Below are 25,931 nucleotides of genomic sequence, written 5' to 3'. Positions count from 1 at the left end.
CGACAGTCGTCTGCGTAACACGACACCAAAACTACTCTTTCCATCTTAAAACCAAATGAGAAAAACAGGATTAAAATCGGTTAAAAGGAGCGACTTCTGACCTTATTGTGAGTGAATGAGCGGGGACGGTTCGGTGAAACCAATGTTTACCACTAGGGGGCACTTTGATTCGTCTCAGACTCTTTTTACTGGAAAACAAAGTCCACTTGATGAACGAGCAGCTTTATAGTCATTTTTTATATTTTTTTAGGCCGTTTTTCTCGTTAGATTTTGGGATGGAATAAAAAAAAAAAGTCCTTTTCTTTTTTCAGTTTGGGTTCTGAAACGGTAAAAACGGAGGAGGGAACTTCACACGGACGACACGTCGTTCTCCCACGAAGAGAAAGTCTGGCTTAGGAGAAAAACAGAAACACTTTCTTTTTTTTTTTTGGTCAAAAAGTCCCAGGATTCCCTTTGACGGCATCGCCCGACGTTTCCACGGAAACGCGACGCCGATTCACCGACGCCCCGCGAAAAAGAGACAATTCAAAGTAAGTTTAGAGGCACTGGTAAGGAGACCGTCTCTTCCGGTTAACTCTCCGCTTGTGCTTTGAGGGAAACTCGGCCGACCTTCGGGGGCGGCGGGAACTTTCCCGCGACTCGTGACGGCGTTGGGAGACGATGCCCGTCACCTAGGCAACAAGACGACAAAACCACAAAAAAACACAAAAATAAAACAAGTTCCTACGACGAGATGTAACAGACCACCTATACAAAATATACTCGCTAAAAATAAGGCAGTTTACGTTGAATAATACACGATGGGACCGGGAGGAAAAACCAGAACGTCGTATTTGGCAAAAAGCGAAAAGAACACTGAAAAAAACTCACAATCTTAACAAGAATATTTGTCTTATTTCTAGTTAAAATTTCTCATTTTTAGTCAAAAAAACTCATCACACTTAAAACAAGAGTCATTACCAGAAAAATAACTTATTATTTGACAATTTTCACCTGTTTCAAGTAAATTTTCATCTGAAATAAGTAGAAAAATCTGCCAGTGGAACAAGATTTATCTTCTCATTACAAGCAAAAACATCTTGTTCCCCTGTCAGATTTTTCTACTTATTTTAAGTGAAAATTTACTTGAAACAGGTGAAAATTGTCAAATAAGTTATTTTTTCTGGTAATGTCTCTTGTTTTAAGTGTAATAAGATTTTTTTTTTACTAAAAATGAGACATTTTAACTAGAAATAAGACAAATCCTGTTAAGATTTGGAGTTTTTGCAGTGAAAAAAGCATAATAAATTATATGCAGCCACGAACCCGCGACAAAGGCAACAACCATGTTTTCTTTCTTCTCCTCCGTCAGGAAATGAGTCGGGAAACAACAGAGCCGCGGGGAAAACGTGTGCGCATACACACACACACACACACACACACACTCACACACACACACACACACGTTAACGGAAATATCAAATTATTCACAAAAAAGACACGAAATGTGCAAAAATGATGTTTTCTTGTATGAAAACTGAAAATGGAGGCGGTGAGAGCATCCGTCATCACGTTACAGTACGGTCTGGAAAGTGTTAACGCCCCCCCCCCGCTGGCGTCGGGAAAGAAACGAACGTAAAAAAGAGAAGAAAACAGTAATGTACAGTGATAAATTTACATATGTAGAAGGTTTAGTGTGAACTGATGCCCCCCCCCCCCCCTAAATCTCTCCACTTGTGCTGAAATCATTCAGTTACATTCAGTCGGCCTCTACTGCCCCCTGGTGGCCGGACCGAGCTCTCCGCTCCAACATTCCCATGATTGGACCTAAACCCCCCCCCACTTTGGACCTAAGGGGGGGTCGTTTCTCTCAAAGTGACTCTGTGGCTGAATTTAAAAACATGACAATAGAGAAAGAAAGTGAAAGGACAGGACATGATCTAGGAGGTTCTATACGACGTAGAATCTGGTGATTGTTCTTTGCTTTCAGAACCAAAACGGAACCGGGACGACGATTCGGATCAAAGCGACACAAAGGAGTTGTTTTTTTGAGATAAGTTGTTGCTCAGATCGGCTAAAAATCTCACGTTTGAGTGACGTTAAAGCAGCGGTCGGCAACCAGAAATGTTGAAAGAGCCGTATTGGACCAAAAACACAAAAAACAAATATTTCTGGAGCCGCAAAAAATGAAAAGTCTTGTATAAACTTTAGAATGAAGAAACACATGCTGCATGTTTGTATATTGGTTAGAACTGGGGGAGATCTATTTTTCATTGTGCACTTTGAGAAAAAAGTCAAAATGTCGACAAAAAAGTCAACATTTTGAGAAAAAAGTCGAAATGTCGAGAAAAAAGTTGAAATTTCGAGAAAAAAGTCGAAATGTTGAGAAAAAAGTAAAAATTTGGTGAAAAAAGTCGAAATGTCAAGATTAATGTTGAAGTACAATCTTGAGAAAAAAGCCGAAATGTTGAGAAAAAAGTTGAAATGTTGAGAAAAAAGTAAAAATGTCGAGAAAAAAATTGAAATGTCGAGATTAAAAAGGAAAGGAAAAAAGAAAAAAGTAATAAAAAAAGTTAAAAAAAAAAGGTCAAACATTTTTTTAAAAGCTCCAGGAGCCACTAGGGCGGCGCTAAAGAGCCGCGGGTTGCCGATCCCTGCGTTAAAGGAAGGAATCCCTCTCAGACTCGCTGCTGCCCCCTGGTGGAGGCGTTGCTAAGCAACCGTACCAACACTGATGATAAAGACTACATGATGAGTGACTAGTACGGGCCACGATCAGAACTTTTAACCTGATTAAAACTCCTCGTGCCGCTCTGACTCGACCCGCCGGGTCGTAGCGGATGTTTAAAAGGTAGAAAGACGCTCTAATTTGATTTGGCTGGACTTTAAATGCTCCAAACGGGTCGGCCTGACGGGTTCTGGTCAACATTGCACATGAAAAAGTCCGAAAATAAAACATTTGGGCCGCACACACACACACACGCACACACACACACTTGGACCAGACACACACACAACTGCAGGAAGCGTCTGCCGGTCCAGAACTTCACCAGTGGGGGTCTCCCGGGTCTCCCGGGTCTCTCGGGTCTCGGTTCAGGTTTCCCGCTCAAACGTCAGTCCCAAAGCAGAATGAGGGGGAAAACAGAGAGAAGAAGAAGACGATTCCAACACTATACCGTCGTTTTTTGGACCAGACTGAACCGGATTAGACCGGAGTGGACCAGTGGGGAAAAGAATGGACCAGAATGGACCAGTTGGGACCAGATTAGACCGTTTGGGACCAGAGTGGACCGGATTAGACCGGTTTAAACCAGATTAGACCGGATTAAACCAGTGGGGACCGGATTAAACCGGATTAGACCAGTGGGGACCGGATTAAACCGGATTAAACTGGATTAGACCAGTGGGGACCGGATTAAACCGGAGTGGACCGTTGGGGACCAGTTGGGACTGGAGTGGACCAGTTAAGACCGTTGGGGATTTGACCGTTTAGGAGCAGAGTAGACCAGCTGGGACCGGATTAGACCGGTTTGGACCAGTGAGGACTAGAGTGGACCGGTTTGGACTAAATTAGACCGGAGTGGACCGGATTGGGAACCAGTGGGGACCGGTTAAGACTGTTGGGGACCAGTTGGGACCGGATTAGACCGGATTAGACGGGTTTGGAGCGGGCGGGGGGTCTGGGTATATAAACATGGTGGACCAGAGTCTTCCTCAGACTCTTCCTCATAACAAAAGTCTTTACACGACAACGACGGACACAAACTTTACACCGAGGTCGAGGTCGGGGGGACCGACCTCCTCGTCCTCTACGCGTCCCGTCTCTGAGGCTCCGCCCCCAGCTCCGCCGGCTCCGCCCCCTCCTCGCCGTGGTCGTTGGAGTCCGGCTCCGGGGCCGCGGGGGGCGTGGCCGGGGGCGGGGCTGAGGTAGAGGGCGTGACCAGGGAGGAGGAGGGGGCGGAGCCGAGGGCTGAAACTGTACTTTCCCTCTCGTCCTCGTCCTCCGGCGCGTCGCCGCCACCGGGGGGCGCCGCTCCCTTCTTCTTCTCCTCCTCAGGCTCCGCGTCCTCCCTCGCCCTCTTCCTCCGTCTCTTGGGGCTCGGCGGCGAGCCGTTGTCCGCCGCGGCGGCGGGCGGCATGGCGGGCAGTGCCATGATGCCGCCGTGCGGCAGGAACATGTGCGGGTACAGCAGGCCGTGGGACACGCCCGGGATCAGGAAGGGGTTGAAGGTCAGGTGACTGCCGGCACCAAGGTGGGCGGAGCCAGACGGGTGAGCCCTGCTGGTGGACGTGACCACCACCGCCGCGTTAGCGCCGTTAGCACCGGGCTCCTCCTCCGCCCCGCCCTTCTCCTCCTCCGTCACGCTCTCTCCGTCGGCGGGCGTGGTGGAGGACGGGCTGGACGCCTCGCCGGTCGTCGTGGAAACCTTGGTGGAGGAGGAGGAGGGGGCGGAGCCGGGGTGAGGGGGCGGGGCGTGGGCCATCATGGTGCCCACGCTGAACAGGGCGTGCTGCGGGTGCGGGATGCCATGCAGCATCATGGGTAACATGCTCAGCCCGTTCTTGCCGTCGTCCGCCGACGCCCCGCCGGCGGAGGGAAACCCGTGGGGGAAGCCGGCGGCCATGATGCCGGAGATGGGGATGCCCGGCACGGCCCCGCGCAGGTTCTGCATCACCATGGAGTCCATGCTGCCGATCAGGCCGCCGTTCATGTAGAAGGGCGGGCCGAGGCCCGGCGAGCCGTCGCCCAGGACGGGCTTGGGCATCTCGCTGCGGGGACGCCGGCCGCGGCGCCGAGAGCCCGGGTCCTTGTTGACCGGCTCCGTCAGGATCCGGGAGAACTTCCCCTCCGGGAGGAAACCCTGCGGGGGAGACGGGGTTATTGATCTGCAGTGGCTCAGTGTAGTTTATAGATTTATTTGGATCCCCATTAGCTACAGCAAAACTGCAGCTATAATAATTATTATAAAACACAGAGCATTACAACAAAAATTTTTAAGCAAACCTAAAGGAGGTAGCAAGAAAGGAAAAACAGAAAATAATAAATAAAAAGTAATTCCATTAACATTTATATATATATATATATATATATATATATATATATATATATATATATATATATATATATATATATATATATATATACACACACACACACACACATATATAGTGCTGGGTGGTATGACCAAAAATTTAATTTGTCCGGAAAATGAATAATAAAAAAAATAAGAAGATTAAATCCACACAACAACAATAGTGCCACTTGGCGCAAGCCGTGGCACTAACTAGACAATTTCCTTGCATAAATTTCGAGAGTGCCACGGCGGGCTGCTGCCCATTTGTGTACATTGCTGCATTTTGCAATGGAGGAGGCGTGCCTCTTGGCGCAGCCGTGGCACTAATAATACATTTTATTTGTATAGCGCTTTTCTAAGCACTCAAAGACACTTACATTAGTAAAAATCATAAAAGCAATACACTCAAAGACACTAAAGACACTTTACAATAGTATAATATTATCAATAATAAATAATTATATTTATTAATTAATAATATAATACAATAGTATATATAGTATGATCTGCAGTTCCCCAGATCAGGGTTTATGAATATAAACTCTGTTTTTATCCCCCTGTCTGCGTCTCCCCCAGCAGGTCAGAGTTGGTTCTCACCGAGTGTTTCACCACGTCTGCCCAGTCTGGAGCCACGTAGTACTCAGCGTTTGCATCCAGCCACCGGGACAGCTCCTTGATGGCCGGGGCCATGGCGCCCCCCAGCTGCAGAGAGGAGAAGCACAAGCACAATCAGCTTTATTGGCCAAGTTTGAACATTTGCATGACAAGGAATTTGACTCTGGTTATTTCGCTCATTGTACCCAGATTTAAAAATAGCAAACAGTAAATAAACAAATGTGGCTCTTATTAACATAATATACAATTAAAAAAGCTGAAGGTGCAGCAGTTTGAGGTAGACATGGTTATTGTTGGAAGGTGCATTGTTACAGCATGTGATAGTGTTATTATAATTACTGTTATTATTAGGGCCCGAGCACTTACAAGGCCCTATTGTATCTGTAGGAATTTCCTTTTCCTTTTTATCCTTTTTCTTTTTCCGACGAAATTAGGTCCTTTTTTCCCCCTAAACGTGCCCCAAAATTTGATATTTAATGGTTTGCATTAATGGGCGTGGCCTAACGGCTCAACAGCGCCCCCTAGAAAACTTTGTGCCTCAAGCCCCACAATACGGTTTGACGTACATGCACGAAAATCCGTACACACCTGTATCATGTCACAACTTAAAGAAAAGTCTCTTGGCGCCATGGCCCAAACCCAACAGGAAGTCGGCCATTTTGAATTAATCGTGTCATTTTGGCGCAATTTATGCCATTTCTTCGGCCGTTAATGCGGCCCGAACCGTAACGTGCACCCAGGTGTGTTATACATCAAAATGTGCGTCTCCATCCTGCAACGACGCGCATTACTTTTCTCTTTCAAAAGCGTTACCATGGCGACGACAGAAGCCAAAAAGCGCGCCCCCCCTTCATCTGATTGGTCGATATCTGATAGTTCCTACTTTCTGCCATAACTTTTGAATGGTTTCATATAGAGAGTCATGGGTGGTTTCATCCACTACATGTCCAGGCCTGAAGAATCTACATCAAGTCATACAAGCTTCCACTGCAGCCTGAACGTGCACAAGGGCGGAGGAACCGTTCATCGCTGCTTGCAGCTTTAATTGTTATTGCACGGTGATTGGCTTCTCTGAGACTCTATTAGTTGTGAGATTCATCAGAGCAACAGCATGGGGGAATAAATTGTCCTTGTGTCTTGAGGTTTTGGGCACAGTGAGTGAGTGGAGCCGGTACCGGGACCCAGACACCCCCCCACCACAGAGGAAGAGTGTTTATCTACCCTGCGTCCGGTCCCCCGGTGCACCACCGGGACTCTCTCCTCCCCCGTCAGGGAGTTGATGTCCAGCTTGGTGGGATCTTTGCAGCGATGTCTCCTCTGTTTAGGACGTTCCACGAAGCCGTGCAGCAGCCCGGCACCGGACTGGAGGGGAAGAGGGAGAAACTTCATTAAACCTGACTAACTGGAAGTACAACCAACAATACATTTACACATTTAATATAAATGATGCAGGAAAAAGTGATCGAAAAGTCAAAGAAGATCCACAACCAACTTTAGATGTGATTTTATCAATTATTGGCTAAATAACTTGATTGTTTTAAATTTTGTTGCATAATAATTCCATTTGTAGAAAAAACATAAAAAAATAACACTTAAATGATACTTAAAGGGTGTTACTGGAGATAAATACGACTTCAGATGAGCAGAGATGAGTAAACCAGCTGGTAAAACCTCTGCAGGTGATCGGTTCGTCGGGTTTATTCATTTAATTGAAACGCTTAATTCTCAATTCAGAGATGAAACAAATGCAGCGCTGCTGAAAAATTGATCGAAAGCTGAAGAAAAAAGTACAAAAATATCCGCAAGTAACTTCAGACGTGACTATTTTATAAATTAATTAATGGAAAAATTACTTGATTGTTTCATTTCTGTTGCATATTAATCACATTTGTTTCTTTTGTAGGAAAAAAACCATCAAAAATGATGAAATTTAATGAAAATCGTGTCTTAAAGGAGATAAACCTCAGATGAGCATTAAACCAGGTGACTGTCAGGTTTATTTATTTAATTACAGCCTCTAATTCTCTTTTTCATCTCAACCCAGAGATGAAACAAATGCAGCGCTGCTGAAAAATTGATCAAAAGGTAAAAAAAGAAATATATCTGTAAATAAGTTCAGAAGTGACTATTTTATAAATGAATTAATGCATATTAATCACATTTGTTTTTGTAGGAAAATGATGAAATTTAATGAAAAACGGGTCTTAAAGCCGGTAAATACAGATACATTCAGAGATGAAACAAATGCAGCGCTGATGAAAAATTGATCGAAAGGTGAAAGAAAAAAATAAATATATCCGAAAGTAACTTTAGACCGTTGACTGACTATTTTATAAATTACTGGCAAAATAACTTGATTGTTTCATTTCTGTTGCATATTAATAACATTTGTGTCTTTTGAAGGAAAAAAACATCAAAAATGATGAAATTTAGTGAAAAATGGGACTTAAAGGCGATAAACTTCAGATGATAAATGACCAATGAACAGCGGGTGAAACGTCAGCACACTTGATTGTTCGGCGCGTTTATTTATTTAATTGCAGCCTTAAACCTTTAATTCTCTTTTTCATCTCAATTCAGAGATGAAACAAATTGAAAAAAAAAAAAATTGATCGAAAGGTGAAAGAAAAAAATATATCCGAAAGTAACTTTAGACTATTGAGTGACTATTTTATAAATTAATTAATGTCAAAATAACTTGATTGTTTCATTTCTGTTGAATATTAATAAAATATTTTTCTTTTGTAGGAAAAAAAACAAAAAATTAGGAAATTGAATGAAAAACAGGTCTTAAAAGGAGATAAACCTCAGATGATAAATGACCAGCTGGGGAAACCTCTGCACACCTGATGATCGGTTAATGAGGTTTATTTAATTAATTACAGCCTTTAATTCTCTTTTTCATTTCAATTCAGAGATGAAACAAATTGAAAAAGAAAATTGATCGAAAGGTCAAAGATAAAAATAAATGCATCCGAAAGTAACTTTAGACTATTGACTGACTATTTTATAAATTAATTAATGTCAAAATAACTTGATTTTTTAATTTCTGCTGCATATTATTCACAATTGCTTCTTTTGTAGAAAAAAAACAAAAAAAAATGATGAAATTTAATGAAAAACTTAAAGGTGGAAAATAAGACCTCAGATGATAAATGACCAGCAACTTCTGCAGATGACCGTGAGGTTCATTAAATTAATTAAAACCTGAATCAATATGATTAAATAAAGACATTCAGGGGTTCACGTACGTGAGCGAAGGCCGGCAGGTCCATGCTGTAGCCCGGGTTCTGCCTCAGCCACTCCATCAGACCTTTACTAGCCGCCTCGCGGTCGATGGCCACGATCTCGGGCTGGGGCGGCGTCTGGGTGGGCGTGGGCGTGGAGGACGAGGACGAGGACGGGGGGCCGGCCGGGCGGTCCGAGGGGGACGGGGACGGGGACGAGGTGGAGGAGGACACGGACGAGTGGCTGATCACCTCCACGCGGCCCTGCGGACAGAATGACAGACGGACACCGGTGAGATCCTGCTGGGAGGCGTCATACATGACAAACTTTCATGGAAAACACAGGAAACGGTTTAGTAAAATGGGAAGTGGCATCTCTGTCGTTAGAAGATGCAGGACATATTTGTCACTCAAATCAACTCAATTAATAACACGAGCTTTAATCTTGTGGACTCTTGTTGCCCAGTGGTCAGACATGATAATCAAACTCCAAAGAGTAAAACAGAGCAGCTCGCTTGGTCCTGGGTTGTGATTTCAGAACAAATGTATTTAAAATGCATAGAAATCTCAGCTGGTTCTAAACAAAAAACTGATGTTACAGTTCAGAAAATCACAGCTACAGCAGCAGACGTGCTCTCAGAGGGAACTTTTACTACCAGAAATAAAGACAAACTCTGGTAACAGAACGGTGATGTGCAGAGCTATGACTTCCCAAACTCTTTAAACTATTAACATAAAAGAATGCAAATTGTTAGTAAAGAAACATCTATGGGCAGAAATATGTGCCACTAGAAACTGAATTTGAATAATTTATATTTGAATTTGAATTGCTCAACTTGAATAATTGCATTAAAAACCTGAATCTGAATCACATCACTTGAATTTGTATTGTTTAATTTGAATCATTGGATTGAAAAACTGAATCTACATTCAGTTCTCACATTTCAAATTAGGTTCTTGCAATTCAATTTCAATTTCACTGTGCCAGACATCCGGGTCTTCCGCAGGAAGAGTAATCGAGTGCAGATACAAAGAACTCCTTTTCACGTAGCCTACTATAACCTCTATGTTCTTTCAACGATATAAACGACCAATGGGAGCTAGATATTTCAAAACCTATTGTGTTTTCGCCATTCTGTGTAAAAAGTGTAGATTTATATCTTGCCGTTTTGTAGAAAAATTTCTAGTTATTACATTATTGGATTTTATTACATTTTCGATTGAGTTAAGTGCAAATGTTATTACATTTTCAGGCGTTATTACATTTTCAGGAAATTATTACATTATAGGGTGCTACACTCCCTCCCTCCAGGGGGCGGAGCCTCCCACCCCAGGGCGGAGCCTCCTCCCCACCTCCTCCACCCACCTGTGTCTCGGGGAGGTGCAGGCCTCGGGTCTTGGTGAACTCGGAGTAAAGCGCCTCCACGTTTCTCCTGCGTCCGCGGCGGCGGCGCAGCGAGTCGTCGGCCCTCAGGCTGCCGTTGACGATCTGGCCCGTCACCGGGTGGATGAGTCCGGCCTGCAGGATCCCCGAGATGTCCATGCCGCCGGCGCCGGGCAGCGGCGCCGTGATGGGCGGCAGCGGCGCCAGCTTCTGGCCACCGCCGGCCTCGTTAGCCGCGGCGGCGCCGCTGGTGGTGCTGATCTCCCCCGAGGCCTTGGTGAGGTCGATGGCCGACTCCTGCCAGCCGTTGAGCAGCACGGGCCCGGGCCGGTGGGGGGGCGGGGCCACCACCGCCGCCTTCTCGCCCCCCGCGGAGGAGGACGAGGACGAGGCCGACTTCCCGGCGGAGGCCTTAGCAGCTGCTGCCGCGGCAGCGGCCGCCTCGTAGTCGAAGGCCCGGCGGCCTCCGGCGCGCTTGAGCTCGGGGAGGAAGGGCGGCGCCACCAGCCGCTCCTGTAAGAGAGGGAGGGAGGTGAGGCGCCACGCTCCGCGGCCGCAGGCGCCGCCCCGCGGCACGTACTGGGTGGAGGAGGTGAGGGGTAGACAAGGACGGGAGAGAAACGATGGCGGTTAGACACACACATGGACCCACACACAACACAGCGGCACGATGCGAGCGGACGCAGCGAAGGGCGAGTAGGGCTGCAACGATTCGTCGACGTTGTCGGCAAAAATCGATACTCAAAATTGTCGACAATGAATTCCGACAATTGTTTTTCCACAATTGTTTTTTTTGTGCTGGCCTCCCTGGTCCCCCTTTTTCTCTTTTGTGCATGTTTGCAGGCCGGAGCTTCAGGAGCTGCGTGCTGGCCTGCGGTCCCGGTTGGTAATGCATTTGAAGAGAAAGCACGTCGGAGTGTTGAACGAAATGGACTGGCCTTGGTAAGATAGTAGGCCTTTTTTCATCTGTTAAAATTAATTCGTTTCATTCGTTAACTTTGTTTATTTTGTTATTTATTAGTATTATTTGAGCCACTTACAGCTACTCTCGTTGTTAAAACCTCAATCACATAATTGATGCAGCGCGAAAGGCAAAAAAGCTTGTGCGATGATGAAAATTATGGATTTGCATCTAACTTTCAGTCAGGTGCCTATGAACTGTCAATTATCCATCAAGCTGCACAATGATCATGTTAACATTAAATCAGATAGATTTCTAGGACATTTCTCTTGCGGGACGGGAGGAGACACTAAATCAATGCATCTCTATTATCGTGCGGGCGTGAATTCTCAAGAGTTTTGCGGGAGTGGATATAAACACTGCGGGAGTGTAAAGGCTGAGTTATGGTTCTGCCTCAAATCGACGCCGTGCCTACACTGCAGGTTGCGCCGCGTCGCACACCCCACGCCGTCACTGACGTCCACCTCCCAAAAATTGTAACTACGCGTGGAGGCGACGCAGACCAAACGCGGACAGAGAGGCTGTGATTGGTTCGCTTGGTAGTAGGGCTGGGCGATATGGACCAAAACTCATATCTCGATATTTTCTAGCTGAATGTTGATACTCGATATATATCGATATTTTTTCTGTGCCATAATTGGAGTTTCCCCCAAAGCATTGAAGCATAGCATCTCGGTTAGCATCTCTGTTAGCTTCATTTTTTTCTGAGGCAAACCCTTAAAAAACAGGCAGTTTTAATACAAAGCCTCGTGCCAAATGTCACACAGGTTCCTTTATTAACAGAGGTCTGCACAATATCAACATGTTTAAAACAAATGAAATAAAAATAAACTGTCTGCATATATAGAATAAAAATGCTTCTTGAATGAAATAAAACAAATATCCCTTTCCTGCATAACAATTAAATTAAAATACACTGTAATTAATACAATGTAGACAGTAACAGGCAGACTTTTCCACTGAGGTTGACAGTTGTGCAAATAACAAAACATTTGTGCAAATCTCAAATAAAACATTCAAGTCAATTTGTCACAAAATAAGCTAAATCAAAATCATTAAAAAAAATTATTATTATTTTTTTAAATTGATATAAACGATAGTCTCGTACCATATCGCGTTTGAAAATATATCGATATAAATTAAAATCTCGATATATCGCCCAGCCCTACTTGGAAGCAACGCATTTCCGGTTTCCGGTTTGAAGCAGTCGTGAACTTTCAGAGCTCTTCTCTTCGTGTATGTGTGATTTTTTTTGTTTTGTTTTTTGCACAGGAGTTGTCCTTATCTTTTTGATTCACTGGGACCGGAAAAGTCGGATAAACCATTCAGGAAAAGATTGCGAACTAGCGCTCTGGGGGGAACTGCACCGTGGAGAAATGGAGTGACGGAGAAGTCTGAAGGTTCACGACGGCGTCGCGGTGACGGCGTGTGCTCTGCGTTGGTTTAACGCAGAACCTTAATCCAGCCTTAACACACACATTGTGGCCGGTAATGGTCAGAAATTCAGCCGATGCGGGCGGGAGCGGGATGAAGAAAACATTCCCTAGTCGGGGTTACAGGAAGCAGCGCCGCCGCGTGAGCATGACATGAGAAACAGAGAAATGGGCGACAGGTAAACGGAGGAGGTTCGGGGTTCAGACTCACCTTGGGCAGCCGGGTGAGGGGTGGGGGGATGGAGAAGCCCAGGCCGGGGCCGGGCTGCTGGAGCCGGGCCGGGGCCGGGCCGGGGTACCGCTGCTGCTGCTGCTGCTGAGCAAGGCAGGAGCCGGCGGCCACGCTGGCGGCGGCGCCGGGGGAGTCGTACTGCTCGCTGGACGACGGCCACTTCCCCTTCAGCACGGCCTGGCAGATGCTGTCCAGCCGGTTGATGACGACCCGGTCCTGCAGAGAGACACAGCAGGGGCGGGTCAGACCGGCCCGGGGGGCCCGGGGGGGCCAGGGGGGCCGCGGTAACAACAAGCTGGAGCCATGCAGGGACGATGCCAGCGCTTCCCAAAATGAGCAGTGAGAACGTCGGCAGAGCCGACGCCCGGGGGTGCAGGTGCGGGACAGACCTGGACCTGCGGCTGGAAGATCAGGTCCTGGTGGCGCCGCGGCGGCAGGCGGAGCTGTAGCTGCCAGGGAGTAATTCATACATAAGTGCAGGACGGGCAGCAGGGATCTAGTCTGGAGTCTCTACTGATCTCACATTTACATTTACATCTCTGGAACGTTCCACAACAGAAAAGCAGGAAGACAAAAACACAACCAAACTGGGGAGAGGAAGGTGAGAAGCTCCTCTGGTTTACTCTCTCCCTTTTTGAGATTAGATGAAGTCTGTATTTCAGAACCAACTGGACCAACGGAGACCAAGACACCTGTCTACAGGTGGATGAATCTATAGGTTCAAGGTTCATTTAATTGTCATTCCAAAAGTCCAAGTACAAGTGGAACGAAATTTTGTTGCCACTGGCTCAAAGCTAGCAATAAAAACAATTAAAACACTAAAAACTCTAAACACTAAAAGATAAGGACACTAGGCTAAAAACTGAAAAGTGCATAAGGATTTATATATGTATATATATATATATATATATATATATATATATATATATATATATATATATATATATATATATATATATATATATATATATATATATACTGTATATATATATATATATATATATTTTTTTTTTATTTTATTTATTAATTATTCAGAATAAAGTTTTTTTTCCATCTGATTTCAATTCTTCAGTTTTATATTTATTACTTTTGTCAGAAGTTACTTTATTAATCATGGGGTTCATGTTCAGTGTGCCTCCGTCTGCTGCAGCTGTAATATCGTAGATACACACATTTAAACATTTCTGTTGTTAAGAGTAACGATTCATCGTACAATGTTCGTCAAACGATTCATTGTACGACATTCGTTATCGTAACGAGTCATTGTACCACATTCGTTATCGTAACGAGGCATCGTACGATGCCTCGTTACGATAACGATTAATTGTACGACATTCGTTATCGTAACGATTCATTGTACGACATTCGTTATCGTAACGAGTCATTGTATGACATTCGTTATCGTAACGAGTCATTGTACCACATTCGTTATCGTAACGAGTCATTGTACCACATTCGTTATCGTAACGAGGCATCGTACGATGTTCGTTACAGTAACGATTAATTGTACGACGTTTGTTATCGTAACAATTCATCGTACGATGTTCGTTGAACGCTAACTTTAGCTGCACGGGACGAAGAAGAAAACAGAGTTCTCTTGAGCCAACGATAAAATAGGATCAATAAAAACTGCCCTTCCCCCGTAGCTCCGCCCCTCGTAACCCCGCCCCCGTCAGAACAGCGGCTGTACCTTCGGCCACTCGGAGAAGGAGTAAAGAGCTTTTTCCTGCAGCAGCTGGGCGATGGTCGGCTCCCGGGCGTCGTGCAGACCGTCGGCAACCTCGCACATGGACCCGGGGGGCGGGAACCGGTCGTAGCCGTCCACCGCGGGACCTGCAGGGGGGGGACAGGGTGACAAAAATCATTATTAAATTATTAATGGTTGCAGATTACTTTTGTAATACTGTATTTGACCCGGTCTTTGTGTGTTTTGATCGTACAAAAATGTGATTCTTGCCATTGCAAGTATGAGATGTGTATGATTGGGTTGACTGTTACACGAGTGTGAAACATATCAATCATTTTTCTTTATTTTATCTGTCGTAAAATCACGTACTGATGATTGACAGCTCCTACTGTCAATTGCATGTCAGTGACATTTTACAGGGAAAGGGGTGTATGGAGAAGAAACAATCCCGTTGAGCAGTCCTTTTAGACACAAAGGAACTCTGAGTGCACACCAGTGTGGAGTAGGTTTTGTGACAAAAAGTTATTGTTTATATATATATATATATATATATATATATATATATATATAGGTTCACTAGGAACTATTGTTTTAAATTGCAGGAGAGTTGCTGCACGGACAGTTTTGTCTTGGAGGCACCCGAGCATGAACGGCCAGGACCGTTATATGATTAACCGTTTTGTCTCTGGACCATTATGTTATTAACTCGTGTGTTGTTACTTTAATAAAACCATAACCCACTTGGGTTGAAATAAGAAAATTCTGTAGTCCTTGACTAAGGTAGGAGACAGAATTGAACAGGTTTTGCCACACCAAGTAATCTAAGGTGACGACGGGGGGATCTGAGGGACATAGAGATAACCGACCCTAGAGAATCATTAAGTCAGACCCCCGGTGCAAAGGTCAAGAAGTGGGAGAACCACTTATCTGGGGAGAAGTCAGGACTCTGGCAGCCCTGACCCTTCCAGGGAAAGGTCAGGAAGAAAAGGATGATGACAACAACGAGACCCCTACCCCTGTTGAAACAAACCAGTACTTCCAAGAAAACTTGTTCCCCCTGGTGGCTAAATTGAGCCATGCGAAGTCTCATGTCTCAACAGGAGGGAGGCAGGGTATGGTACATCACCAGCACTAAATACCTACTTTAAAAGTTTTTGTAAGAGCTGTCTAAGCTAAGGCTCAGGAAAACCATGGAAGAAACTGGAGAACCATGGCCTGAATGCCTGCCATTAGTCGAAATGTACATGAGAATCGTCCCAAACCCATCAGGCCTCACACCCTTTGTGGTAGTGCATGGTCGCCCGTTCCAGCTCCCTCTATGCGAAGGAGAACCATGGCAAGAGAAAGCCGAAGAGGCAGATCCACTCTCGATGTGGATGAGTGAATTGTTTGCTGAAAAGATGTTCAAAGTTCTTGTAAGCTGCCGCTTTCCCCTCTCTCTCCTACGCAGGAATTGCTGAAACCAGGTGACCAGATCCTGATTCGAGTGGTGAGACGAAAAACATGGTCATCACCCCGTTGGGACGGCCCCTTTGTTGTCCAGATCACGCCCCCAACAGCAGTAAAGATTGCTGAACGATCTACGTGGGTTCACCAGTCACAGTGCAAGCTAGTAAAAAACTTTTCAGACCCTGAGTAGGCCGGAAGTCGGACGGTATCAAAACCCTTGTCCGCGGAAGAACTCATCTGACGCCTACTCACCAGCCACGGGTCAGTGCCCCCCTTGCACTGCCATCATGAGTCCCACTCGTCTATTACCGACAACTCCAACAAACCCCTAACTGATGATAAGGATGTTTATGATGAAACTGAATTGTGAACCGTTTCATTTTGTTTACTGTGAAATGTTTTAAGCTTGTATGTGTCTTGGCCATGGGTAATCGCACACTAGGAGGGTCGGAGAGGAATTTTGCCCCATATAGCCTGGGTTTTCGCCTCTCCCTTGACATATAAGCACTTGTTAACAAGCTTGCATTAAGTGTGTTATAAGTTACCCTTGCTATTTCTTAAATGTTTGACCTTAATATGATGCTACTATCCTAAGCCTAATGGACGGATATTAGTTGAAGTTTCATAAAGACAACAGGAGGGAATTGTGAGGTTAATTAACCTTTAAACTTGTTTTTGTCCTTAGGAAACTGTCACATGCTTTGTTAACAGATGTCACAACGCCACTTCCTGATTTACTCAGGTTTTGGACTGAATTGGGCTGAAACTTGCCGAACCTAGCAACACAGATTTAGAACCTCCAATTAAATCTACTTTTAAATGATGACTGGATACATTCCCTCTAAAATTAAGACCCTTGTATTGAGATTTAAGACAAATTAAGACATTTAAAGGCCTTATTTTAGCAAAAATGGCAATTAAGACCTTTTTAAGACTTTTTAAGGACCTGCGGCCGAAGAATTTTGGTTTATTTTCCTAGAAAGTGATCATCATCAACTCTGACAACGGCGTGGACGTGAATCTGAGGTGAAACGACTGTGGAGTCGAGCCAGCGGCGGCGGTGTGGGTTTGTCTCGAATTACATTTGGTCCTACCTGGCGTACTCGGCCGCTCCTCCTTGACGAGGCCCTTCGCCGCCAGACCTTCACTGCTAGCGGCGGCGTCTCCGGCGCCATCCTGCTCCAGCTTGGGCGTGAGGACGGTGCTGTCGGCCTCCAGCGTCTCCTGCTTCAGCTCGGCTTTGACCCGGGACAGGGTTCCGAAGTCCAGGCCCTCGGGCTCGGCCTTGACCTGCGAGCTGTCCGGGTAGAACGCCAGCTCCGTCTTGGCCTCCGACTTGACGGCGTCGGCGAATGCCGCCAACGCCAAAACCTCGGGTTTGGCCTCCACCTTGAAGTGGCCGCCATCGGGGTAAGAGGTCAGCTGCAGGGCCGACGACGCCTTCACCTCGGGCTGGAAAGAATGAATGAATGAATTTATTTCAAACATGTAAATAAAAAATAAGAATAAATAAATAATAAATAAACAGTAACATCTTCATATCCACATTCGTTCGTGCTTAAAAAAACTCTCAAAAAATTTGAATATTCTGGGAATCTTAAACTGTAAGCCATAATCAGCAATATTAAAATAATAAAAGGCTTGCAATATTTCAGTTGATTTGTAATGAATCCAGAATGTTTTGACAATTTAGTTTTTTTTTAATTGCATTACAGAAAATAAAGAACTTTATCAAATATTCTAATTTTCGGAGACAGTCCTGTATCTAGGTACAAACATGTACATCATTTACAGTTCAAAATCCTTCTGTACATGTAGTAAATATCTAATCTAACAACATAAATATCTTCTTTTTTTTTTTTAAATAGAGCGGGTGCGGCTTATATGCAGGTGCGGCTTATAGTCCAGAAAATACGGTACCTGTTATATGAATCATTTTTTGTACCTCTTTTTAAAACAGATTTATGACCTTTATGACCTTTATCACCTCGGGCTTGACGTCGGCGAAGGGGAGGACGTTGGGTTTGGCGTCCAAGTCCTCGGGCTTCACCGGCAGACGCAGGTCCTCGGGTTTGGGCTCCGGGGACTGGGCTCGGACCGGGAACTCCAGCTGCTCCGGTTTGGGCTCCAGCTCCTCCGACTTGACGGGCCGCGACGGCGAAGGTTTGACCTCTGAACTGTCCGGAGAAACGTCCTCCACCTTGACTGAAACCAGACCCGGCTCTGGTTTCCTCTCTGGAACCTTCTCCTCGTCCCCGTCCAGCAGGTCTTTGCTCTCCGGGTCGAAGGGGAACGTCGGCGGTCCAGTTTTACCCCTGGTGTCGGAACCAGAAGGAAACTCCGGGCCTTCGGAGATCTCCTCCACCTGGTCCGAAAAAAGGAAACAAATTAATGACAAAAAATGAAAAAGAAAAATAGAAAAAAAAGAAAATAAAATGGAATGAAAAATAGGGAAAAAAAGGAAAAAAAAATCCAAAAAAAATCAAAAAAAAAAAAATAATAAATGAATAAAATAAATGTAAATGTAGACAAAAAGCTAGCTTGTGGAAAAGGTTCAGACAGGCTGAATCTAAGTATTAAAAAAAAGGAAAACAAAGAAAAGAAGAAAATTGGAAAAAAGAGAAAAAAAATAAAAATAAAAAAAAAAATGAAGGAAAAAAATAATTTAATGAAAAAAGGGGAAAAAAGGAAAAAAATAAGAAAAAAAAGGGAAAATTTAAAATAAATTGTAATAAAATTATTTAAAATATATTATTAATAATTAAAATAATTAAAATATAAATATTTGAAAAAAATGAAAGAAAATTGAAAAAGGAAAAATAAGGAAAAAAAGAAAGAGAAAAAATAAAAACCTGGTCGGCCGGGTCGGCGTCGGGCTCCCCCCCGACGGAGTTCTGCTGGACCGCCTTCACCTGCACGAACTCTCCGCTCCCGTTGCCTAGAAACGCCTCGGAGTCCAGGGAACCGTCCAGGTTCTGGTCCTGGTACAGCATCAGCCCGGCCACCTCCTCGGGGGGGTCCATGGGCTCCTCCACCGGGTCCTCCATGGGGTCCATGGGCTCCTCCACCGGGTCCTCCATGGGGTCCATGGGGGCCTCCAGCTTCCCCAGGTACGGGTCCACGTCCTCTCCGGGGTCCGGGGGCTCAAACCCGTCCTGGAGTTCTGGAGACGCTGGTTTCAGGACCTCCTTCCTGTCCCGGGGGGCCCGGACCCCGCCATCCTCCATCTGAGGCACTTCAGCCGGATCCAGGACCCCTAAACCCCCGCACACACCTGGGGAGGGGGGAAACAAGTTAATGAAAACAAGCAAGCTTCTGGAAAAGGTTCAGACGGGCTAAATGTAAGTATTCAAAAAAAAAAAGAAAAATTTAAAAAAAAGAAAGAAAAAATTACAGGAAAAGAAAACTAAATGATGAAAAAAAGGAAAAAAAGAGAAAAGAAAAAGAAAAAAAGGAAGAAGAAAAAATGCAAAAAGATTTTTAAAATGTTAATAAAATGTATACATTTTTTGAAAAAATTAAAGAAAATGACAGAGAAAAGAAAGAATCTGGGAAAAAAATAAAGAAAAAAAAATTGAAAAAAAACAAAGAAAAAGGAATGAACTGGGAAAAAAGAGAAAAAATTGAAAAAAAGAGAAAAAGGTAAAAAAAAATAAAAAAAATTAAAAAAGAAGAGAATAGTGGAAAAAAAGAAAGAGAAAAAAATGAAATAAAAAAGAATTTAAATAAAGAAAATTTTAAAAAAATTTACAAAATGAAAGTAAATTACAAAAAGAAAAGGAAAAAAAAATAAAAATGAAAAGCAAAAAAAAGGAAAATAATATTTGAAAAAAAATTAGGTATTCATATTCATTATGTGATTTGTACTTAAAAAGTTAAAAATAGCCAACATTAAAGGTTCTACACTGACAGACAGAAAGATATGCTGCTTCCTGAAAGAAGAGGCTACTGTGATGAAGCAGGAACTTCCTCCTGATCAGAGACGTTTCTGGTCCGCACCGTGCAGCTTCTGAATCGCAGCGTCATCGTTGTCGTCCCTGTGAAGTTAAAGAGGAACAACAACAACATCCTTCACAAACCTCGAGGCTGATCTTCTCCGTCGACGCTCCGCTCCATGTTCCCCCCGGGAAACTCTTCCTCGTCCTCCTTGTCGTCGAACTGGAACCCGGCGCTGCCTTCCCGAGGCTCCGCCTCCTCCTCCTCCTGATTGGTCAGGCTCTGGGAGACGTGGCCCGTGATGTCGGACATGGAGAGGGGAGGAGGGACGTAGGGCAGCGGGGGGCTGGCCGACAGGTCCGTGTGGTCGGCGCTGGCCTCCTCGTTCACCCCGATGTCCTGGAACCACCAACACATCAGTATCAGTCACGCTCTGCAGCGCTGCTTCAGTTCCAGAGGTGGTAGTAACGAGTTACTTTTACTCCGTTACATTTACTTGAGTAAGTTTTGGGAAATGTTGTACTTTTAGGAGTAGTTTTGAATCACTATACTTTTTACTTTTACTTGAGTAGATTGTGAAGAAGAAACTGTTTCTCTTACTCCGCTACATTAGGCTACGTTGAGCTGTTACCGTATTTTCCGCACTATAAGGCGCACCTAAAAGCCTTTAATTTTCTCAAAAACCGGCAGTGCGCCTTATATATGATCATTACAGTAATTTCTGTTACTGTAGTCAGGGGGATTGTGGGTAATGTAGTCGGTGTCGCCGAAGTAATGGCGCTAAAAACGTCAGGAATCGTCACAGACGTTCAAGACAACAGCAGCGACGCTGACTCACATCATGGAGACTTTGACGAGACGGAGCAAAGCTGGTTTTTATTTTGTTAATAAAGTTTGACATACAGTACTTTTCTTCTTGTTTTTTTTTTTTTTGCATTTGCTGTAGGATTTTGTAGCATTTCCTGTAGCTCCATCAGGTAGATGCTAACTCAACCCCAGGCACTATAGTACGGTATTTTACCAGATATTTAGTGCGCCTTATAATATGGTGCACCTTATATATGGAAAACGTTTTTAAAATACGTCATTCATTGAAGGTGCGCCTTATAGTGCAGAAAATACAGTACTTTTCTTTTATCCCTTTTATCCGCGTACGCGTCAATCTCATGACATCACTGGGTGATTCTTTGGGAAAAATGTTTGTTTTTACATGTTTTGTCACATTTACACAGACTCAAACACACACAGAGTTTCTATGAGTTCATGTTTGTTCTAGTTCTGCCTGGTTAAAAAAGAAAAGTACAAAGGCTGGAAATTTTGTGCTACTTGTGCTTAATTAATTTTTTTTATTCTGTTATTATTTTATTTATTTTATTATGTATTAAAGTACTTGAATTTACTTTGAGATTATTTTAATTTAAGCTATTTTTTATTTTTTTATTAATTTTAATTTATTGTATTGATTTAATTTGCCTGAAGATGATTATTTTGTACTTTTGTCTGTTTGAATGGTTGTGTTAAAAAAATAAATCAGACGTTACTCAACAGTTACTACTTGAGTAGTTTTTTCACCAAGTACTTTTTTACTTTTACTCAAGTAATTGACTACTTTTTACTTCTACTTGAGTCATATTATTCTGAAGTAACAGTACTTTTCCTTGAGTACAATTTTTGGCTCCTCTACCACCTCTGCCCACATGTATGCCAAGATCAATTGCGCCCCCCAAATATTTTAGCACCAGCCGCCACTGATGATGATCAATAAGAACAGAGATCAAAGCTGCATCATGGGCGCTAAACCCCTCAGCAAGCTTTGCAGGTTCTGCTACAGGTGACCCGTCAGAACCGTCAGACCTGTCAGAACCGACCTTGAACAGCATGTAGCTGGAGGAACCGACCTTGAACAGCATGTAGCTGGACGACAGCGGCTCCACCGAGTCTCCGCTGGACGGGTGTGAGGGCGGCGACGCCGGCGGGAGTCCCAGACACTCCTCCAGCCCGGCCCGGTCCCCCGGCGTCTCCTCGTCCTCCTCCTCCAGGAAACCCGGCTCCAGGCCCGGCGGGCCCAGGATGGGGTCCGACTCGTTGAACATGTGCTCGGCGGGGCTGGTGTGGTCGGCGCCGTCCCAGGGAGCCTGGGGGAGAAGAGACGGCGAGACGGTGAGTCGGAGGAATGCTCAGCGTTCTGGAGAACCTCAGTGCAAAAAAGAATTTAAAGGCTGACCAGTGGGCTATCTTTCATTTATTTGTTGCACTGTGAACTGTGCATGTTACTGTGTAAGCTAGGCTACTGTATATGGGCCTAGCTTTCATTCTTTTCGCACTATAACTAGGGCTGGCAGTTTAGCGCGTTAATTAGATTAATTAATTACACTGCTAATTAACACGTTATGAAAATTAACTAAATTAATTAAGTTAATTAAGTCGAAATTTTGACTTTATTCTTGAAATTGTATTTCAACATTAATCTCGACATTTCGACTTTTTTCGCAACATTTTGACTTTTTTCTCAACATTTCGACTTTTCTCGAAATTGTACTTCAACATTAATCTCAACATTTCGACTTTTTTCGCAACATTTTGACTTTTTTCTCAACATTTCAACCTTTTTCTCGACATTTCAACTTTTTCCTCAACATTTCGACTTTTTTCTTGACATTTCGAATTTTTTCTCGTATTGCATGATGAAAAAAAAAATATATAAAATATTATTTTTATTTTTATTTGGCCCTGATACTCTTCAGTAGCTGCAAACCTAATCACCCTTCAAGGGACAAATTAACCCTCTGATGCACAAAATAAGTACCGCCCTTTTAATGCACAACATGGGTCAAAAATTACCTGCATTTTTTCTTTCCGTTTTCCTTTCCTGTATCTTTTTTAGATCAATTTATTTTAGTATCCAATAATCCACATATTCTTTAGATATCTTGTTTTTGAGTACCATGCATCATTATTTATGTTTCCAGCCTTATTTTTTGAATATACTTCATTTTTGTATTACTATATCAAGTTTACACACATGGGTCAAAAATGACCCGTTTATCCAAGTATGATTAAAATAAATAAATATTTTTTCTCGAAATTGTACTTCAACATTAATCTTGACATTTCGACTTTTTTCTCGAAATTGTACTTCGACATTAATCTCGACTTTTCAACATTAATCTAAACATTTCAATTTTTTCCTCATTATTTCAACTTTTTTTGCGAAAATCTACTTCGACATTAATCTCGACATTTCGACTTTTTTCTCGAAATGCACAATGAAAAAAAAATCTTCCTCCTCTAAAATATCATTTTTATTTTTATTTGGCCCTAATACTCTTCTGTAGCTGCAAACCTAATCGCCCTTCAAGGGACCAATGAATAAAGAGAGAGTGAGACCTGCAGCCGGTCCAGCTCCACGGACGGCTCCATCAGTCCCGTCTCCTCGGCCGAGCCCGTCTCCCCCACCAGGACCGAGTCCAGGTCGTTTCCCCCCACGGCTCCGTACGGGTTCAGCATGCTCTGGCCCGCCGCCGCCGAGTTGAAGGGAAACCCGTTGAGCGCGTCCTTGGACGCCTTCCCGCCGCTCAGCACGTCGTGCTGCAGCGCCGCCAGCTCCAGCCCGTCGTCCAGGGGGGGGCAGTCCAGGAAGTCCACGCCCCGGGGCCCGGGGGGGGCCAGGCCCAGGCCCGGGGAGTCCTGCTGGGCCTCCAGGGCCGGGGGGGGCAGGTGGGGGTGGGAGGAGGAGGAAGAGGAGGAGGACGGAGACGGGGCGGAGGCCTGAGGCGGTGGGGGAGGGGGCGGATGCCCCTGGTGCCCCGGGATCCCCTGGTGCCCCTGGTGCCCCGGGTACTCGGGCGGCTGCCCGGCCTCGTACAGGCAGCAGTGAGGCGGGGGCAGCCCCGGGTGGCCCAGGCCCCCCAGGTGGGGCCCCAGGTGGGCCGGGTGGCCCCTCACGTAGTTCCGGTGGGCGTCCAGGAAGCCCAGCTGAGGGTCGTTGAGGATGTAGAAGTCGGTGCGGGTCAGGCCGTGGCGCGCCGCCCCCACCAGCAGGTCGCGGTCGTGTTTGCCCGACTCCCACCACACCGGCAGGTACAGGGACGGCCGGCACAGCTGCAGCCGGGCCGACAGCAACGGGTGGCGGAGCACCTGGGGGGGGAAGATTCAAGACTCTTTAATACCATTTACAAACTACATTTAAGACAAGAAATCCCTTACGGTGCTTTCACACCTGTCCCGTTTGGAGCAGTTGTTCCGGAACAGGAACAGGGAGCGTTTCCCCCTAAAGATCGGACCGTTTGGTACATGTGAACACAGCAATCACGCTCGCACAAAGAGATCGCCTAGGAGAGATGGTCTCGGATTTAACGGGTTTTGCCACTTAGTTCTAATCTAAGGTGACGGCGGGGGGATCTGAGGGACATAGAGATAACCGACCCTAGAGAATTATTAAGTCAGACTCCCGACCTGCCAGGGTGCAAAGGTCAAAAAGTGGGAGAAACACTTCATTTAGCCGAAAAAGAAATTCGGCTAAATGAAGGTGCTACTGTAACTTCAGAAGGCCTTTATGTGCTGCGAAACAAACCAGTTCTCCCAAAAAACCTGTTCCCTTGGTGACTAAATTGAGCCATGGGAAGTCCCATGTCTCAAACAGGAGGGAGGCAGGGTATAGTACACAAAGTATTAAGTATTCCAATACCTTCTTTAAACATTTTTGTAGAAGCTGAAGCTGAATGGACCCACTCTCGATGAGTGAATTGTTTGCTGAAAAGATGTTCGAAGTTCTTGTAAGCTGACGCTTTCTCCTCTCTCTCCTACGCAGGCATTGTTCGAACCAGGTGAACAGATCCTGATTCGACTGGTGAAACGAAAAACGTGGTCCAGATCGACACACTGACAGCAGTAAAGGTGGATGAACGATCTACGTAGGTTCACCAGTCACAGTGCAAGCTAGGAGAAAACTTTCCAGACCCTGAGTAGGCTGGAAGTCGGACGGTATCAAAACCCTTGTCCGCTGAAGAACTCATCTGATGCCTACTCACCAGCCACGGGCCTGAAGAAGATGACTAGCCCAAACTGACGGGCTCCAACAAGCTGGAGAGGAGCTCCGAGAGATGGAAGAAACTTTTCCACTAATGAGTCATGCTGACATGTTAGGAATTGTTCCTCAAAACTCTTTACTTACATTGTTGTTGTAATTTAGGAACACTGCTGGCATCACTGATGAAACTGGTGCTGAAGGTAATGTTACCAAAGCTATAGCTGAATTACGTCAGTTGGCAAAAGTTGTGTCGGAAGACATAAGCTCAGCAGGCACCACTTTTTGGTCCTGGCTGACCTCAGGTCACTGGGCTGACATAATGACTAAAATTATGATTCCAATTATTACTGTCCTTGTACTGTTCTGTGTTTTCATTACCTGTATCATTCCGTGTCTAAGTGCAATGGTCCAAAGAACCATCCAAACTTCCTGAGTCCAGTATTCTGAAATCTATTACCAAGAACTCCAACGAACCCCAACTGATGACAAGGATGTTTATGATGACACTGGACTGTAAACTGTTTCATTTGGTTTACCGTGAAATGTTTTAAGCTTGAATGTGTCTTGGCCATAGGTGATCGCTCACTAGGAGGGTCGGAGAGGAATTTTGCCCAATATAGCCTGGGTTTTTCGCCTCTCCCTTGACATAATTACTTGTTAACAAGCTTGCATTAAGTGTGTTATAAGCTCCCCTTGCTATTTCTTAAATGTTTGATCTTAATATGATGCTACTTTTCTAAGCCTAATGGACGGATATTAGTTGAAGTTTCAAAAGGACAACAGGAGGGAATTGTGAGGTTAATTAACCTCTAAACTTGTTTTGTCTACTGTAGTGTCAGTATTCAATCACACGTTGTCACTTCCACCCATTGTCTACTCTTCACTGTCCTTATTTGGTCAGTTCCTGTCAAGTTTCTCAATAAA

General features: G+C 44.7%; 1 protein-coding gene across 1 annotated transcript; it reads right to left on the bottom strand.

Moving 5' to 3' along the window:
- Window positions 1–1,198: 1,198 nt before the first annotated feature.
- Window positions 1,199–25,394, bottom strand: LOC133449085 (chromodomain-helicase-DNA-binding protein 7-like). The gene is made up of 15 exons (XM_061728217.1): window positions 25,386–25,394; window positions 23,366–24,115; window positions 21,877–22,113; window positions 20,122–20,377; window positions 18,895–19,316; window positions 18,030–18,407; window positions 17,137–17,494; window positions 14,597–14,739; window positions 13,296–13,355; window positions 12,886–13,122; window positions 10,263–10,859; window positions 8,921–9,160; window positions 6,891–7,031; window positions 5,652–5,756; window positions 1,199–4,841 (listed from the first exon to the last, which is right to left on the bottom strand). Exons 1-15 carry the CDS (start codon window positions 25,392–25,394, stop codon window positions 3,789–3,791), a joined length of 4,986 nt encoding a protein of 1,661 aa, XP_061584201.1. The 3' UTR covers window positions 1,199–3,788.
- Between the last annotated feature and the right edge of the window lie 537 nt (window positions 25,395–25,931).

The sequence above is a fragment of the Cololabis saira genome, chromosome 8, assembly GCF_033807715.1.
Source record: "Cololabis saira isolate AMF1-May2022 chromosome 8, fColSai1.1, whole genome shotgun sequence".
NCBI classification, from domain to species: Eukaryota; Metazoa; Chordata; class Actinopteri; order Beloniformes; family Belonidae; genus Cololabis; species Cololabis saira.
Note: the sequence above shows the minus strand (reverse complement) of the source record. Positions and strands in the feature narration are given on the sequence as shown.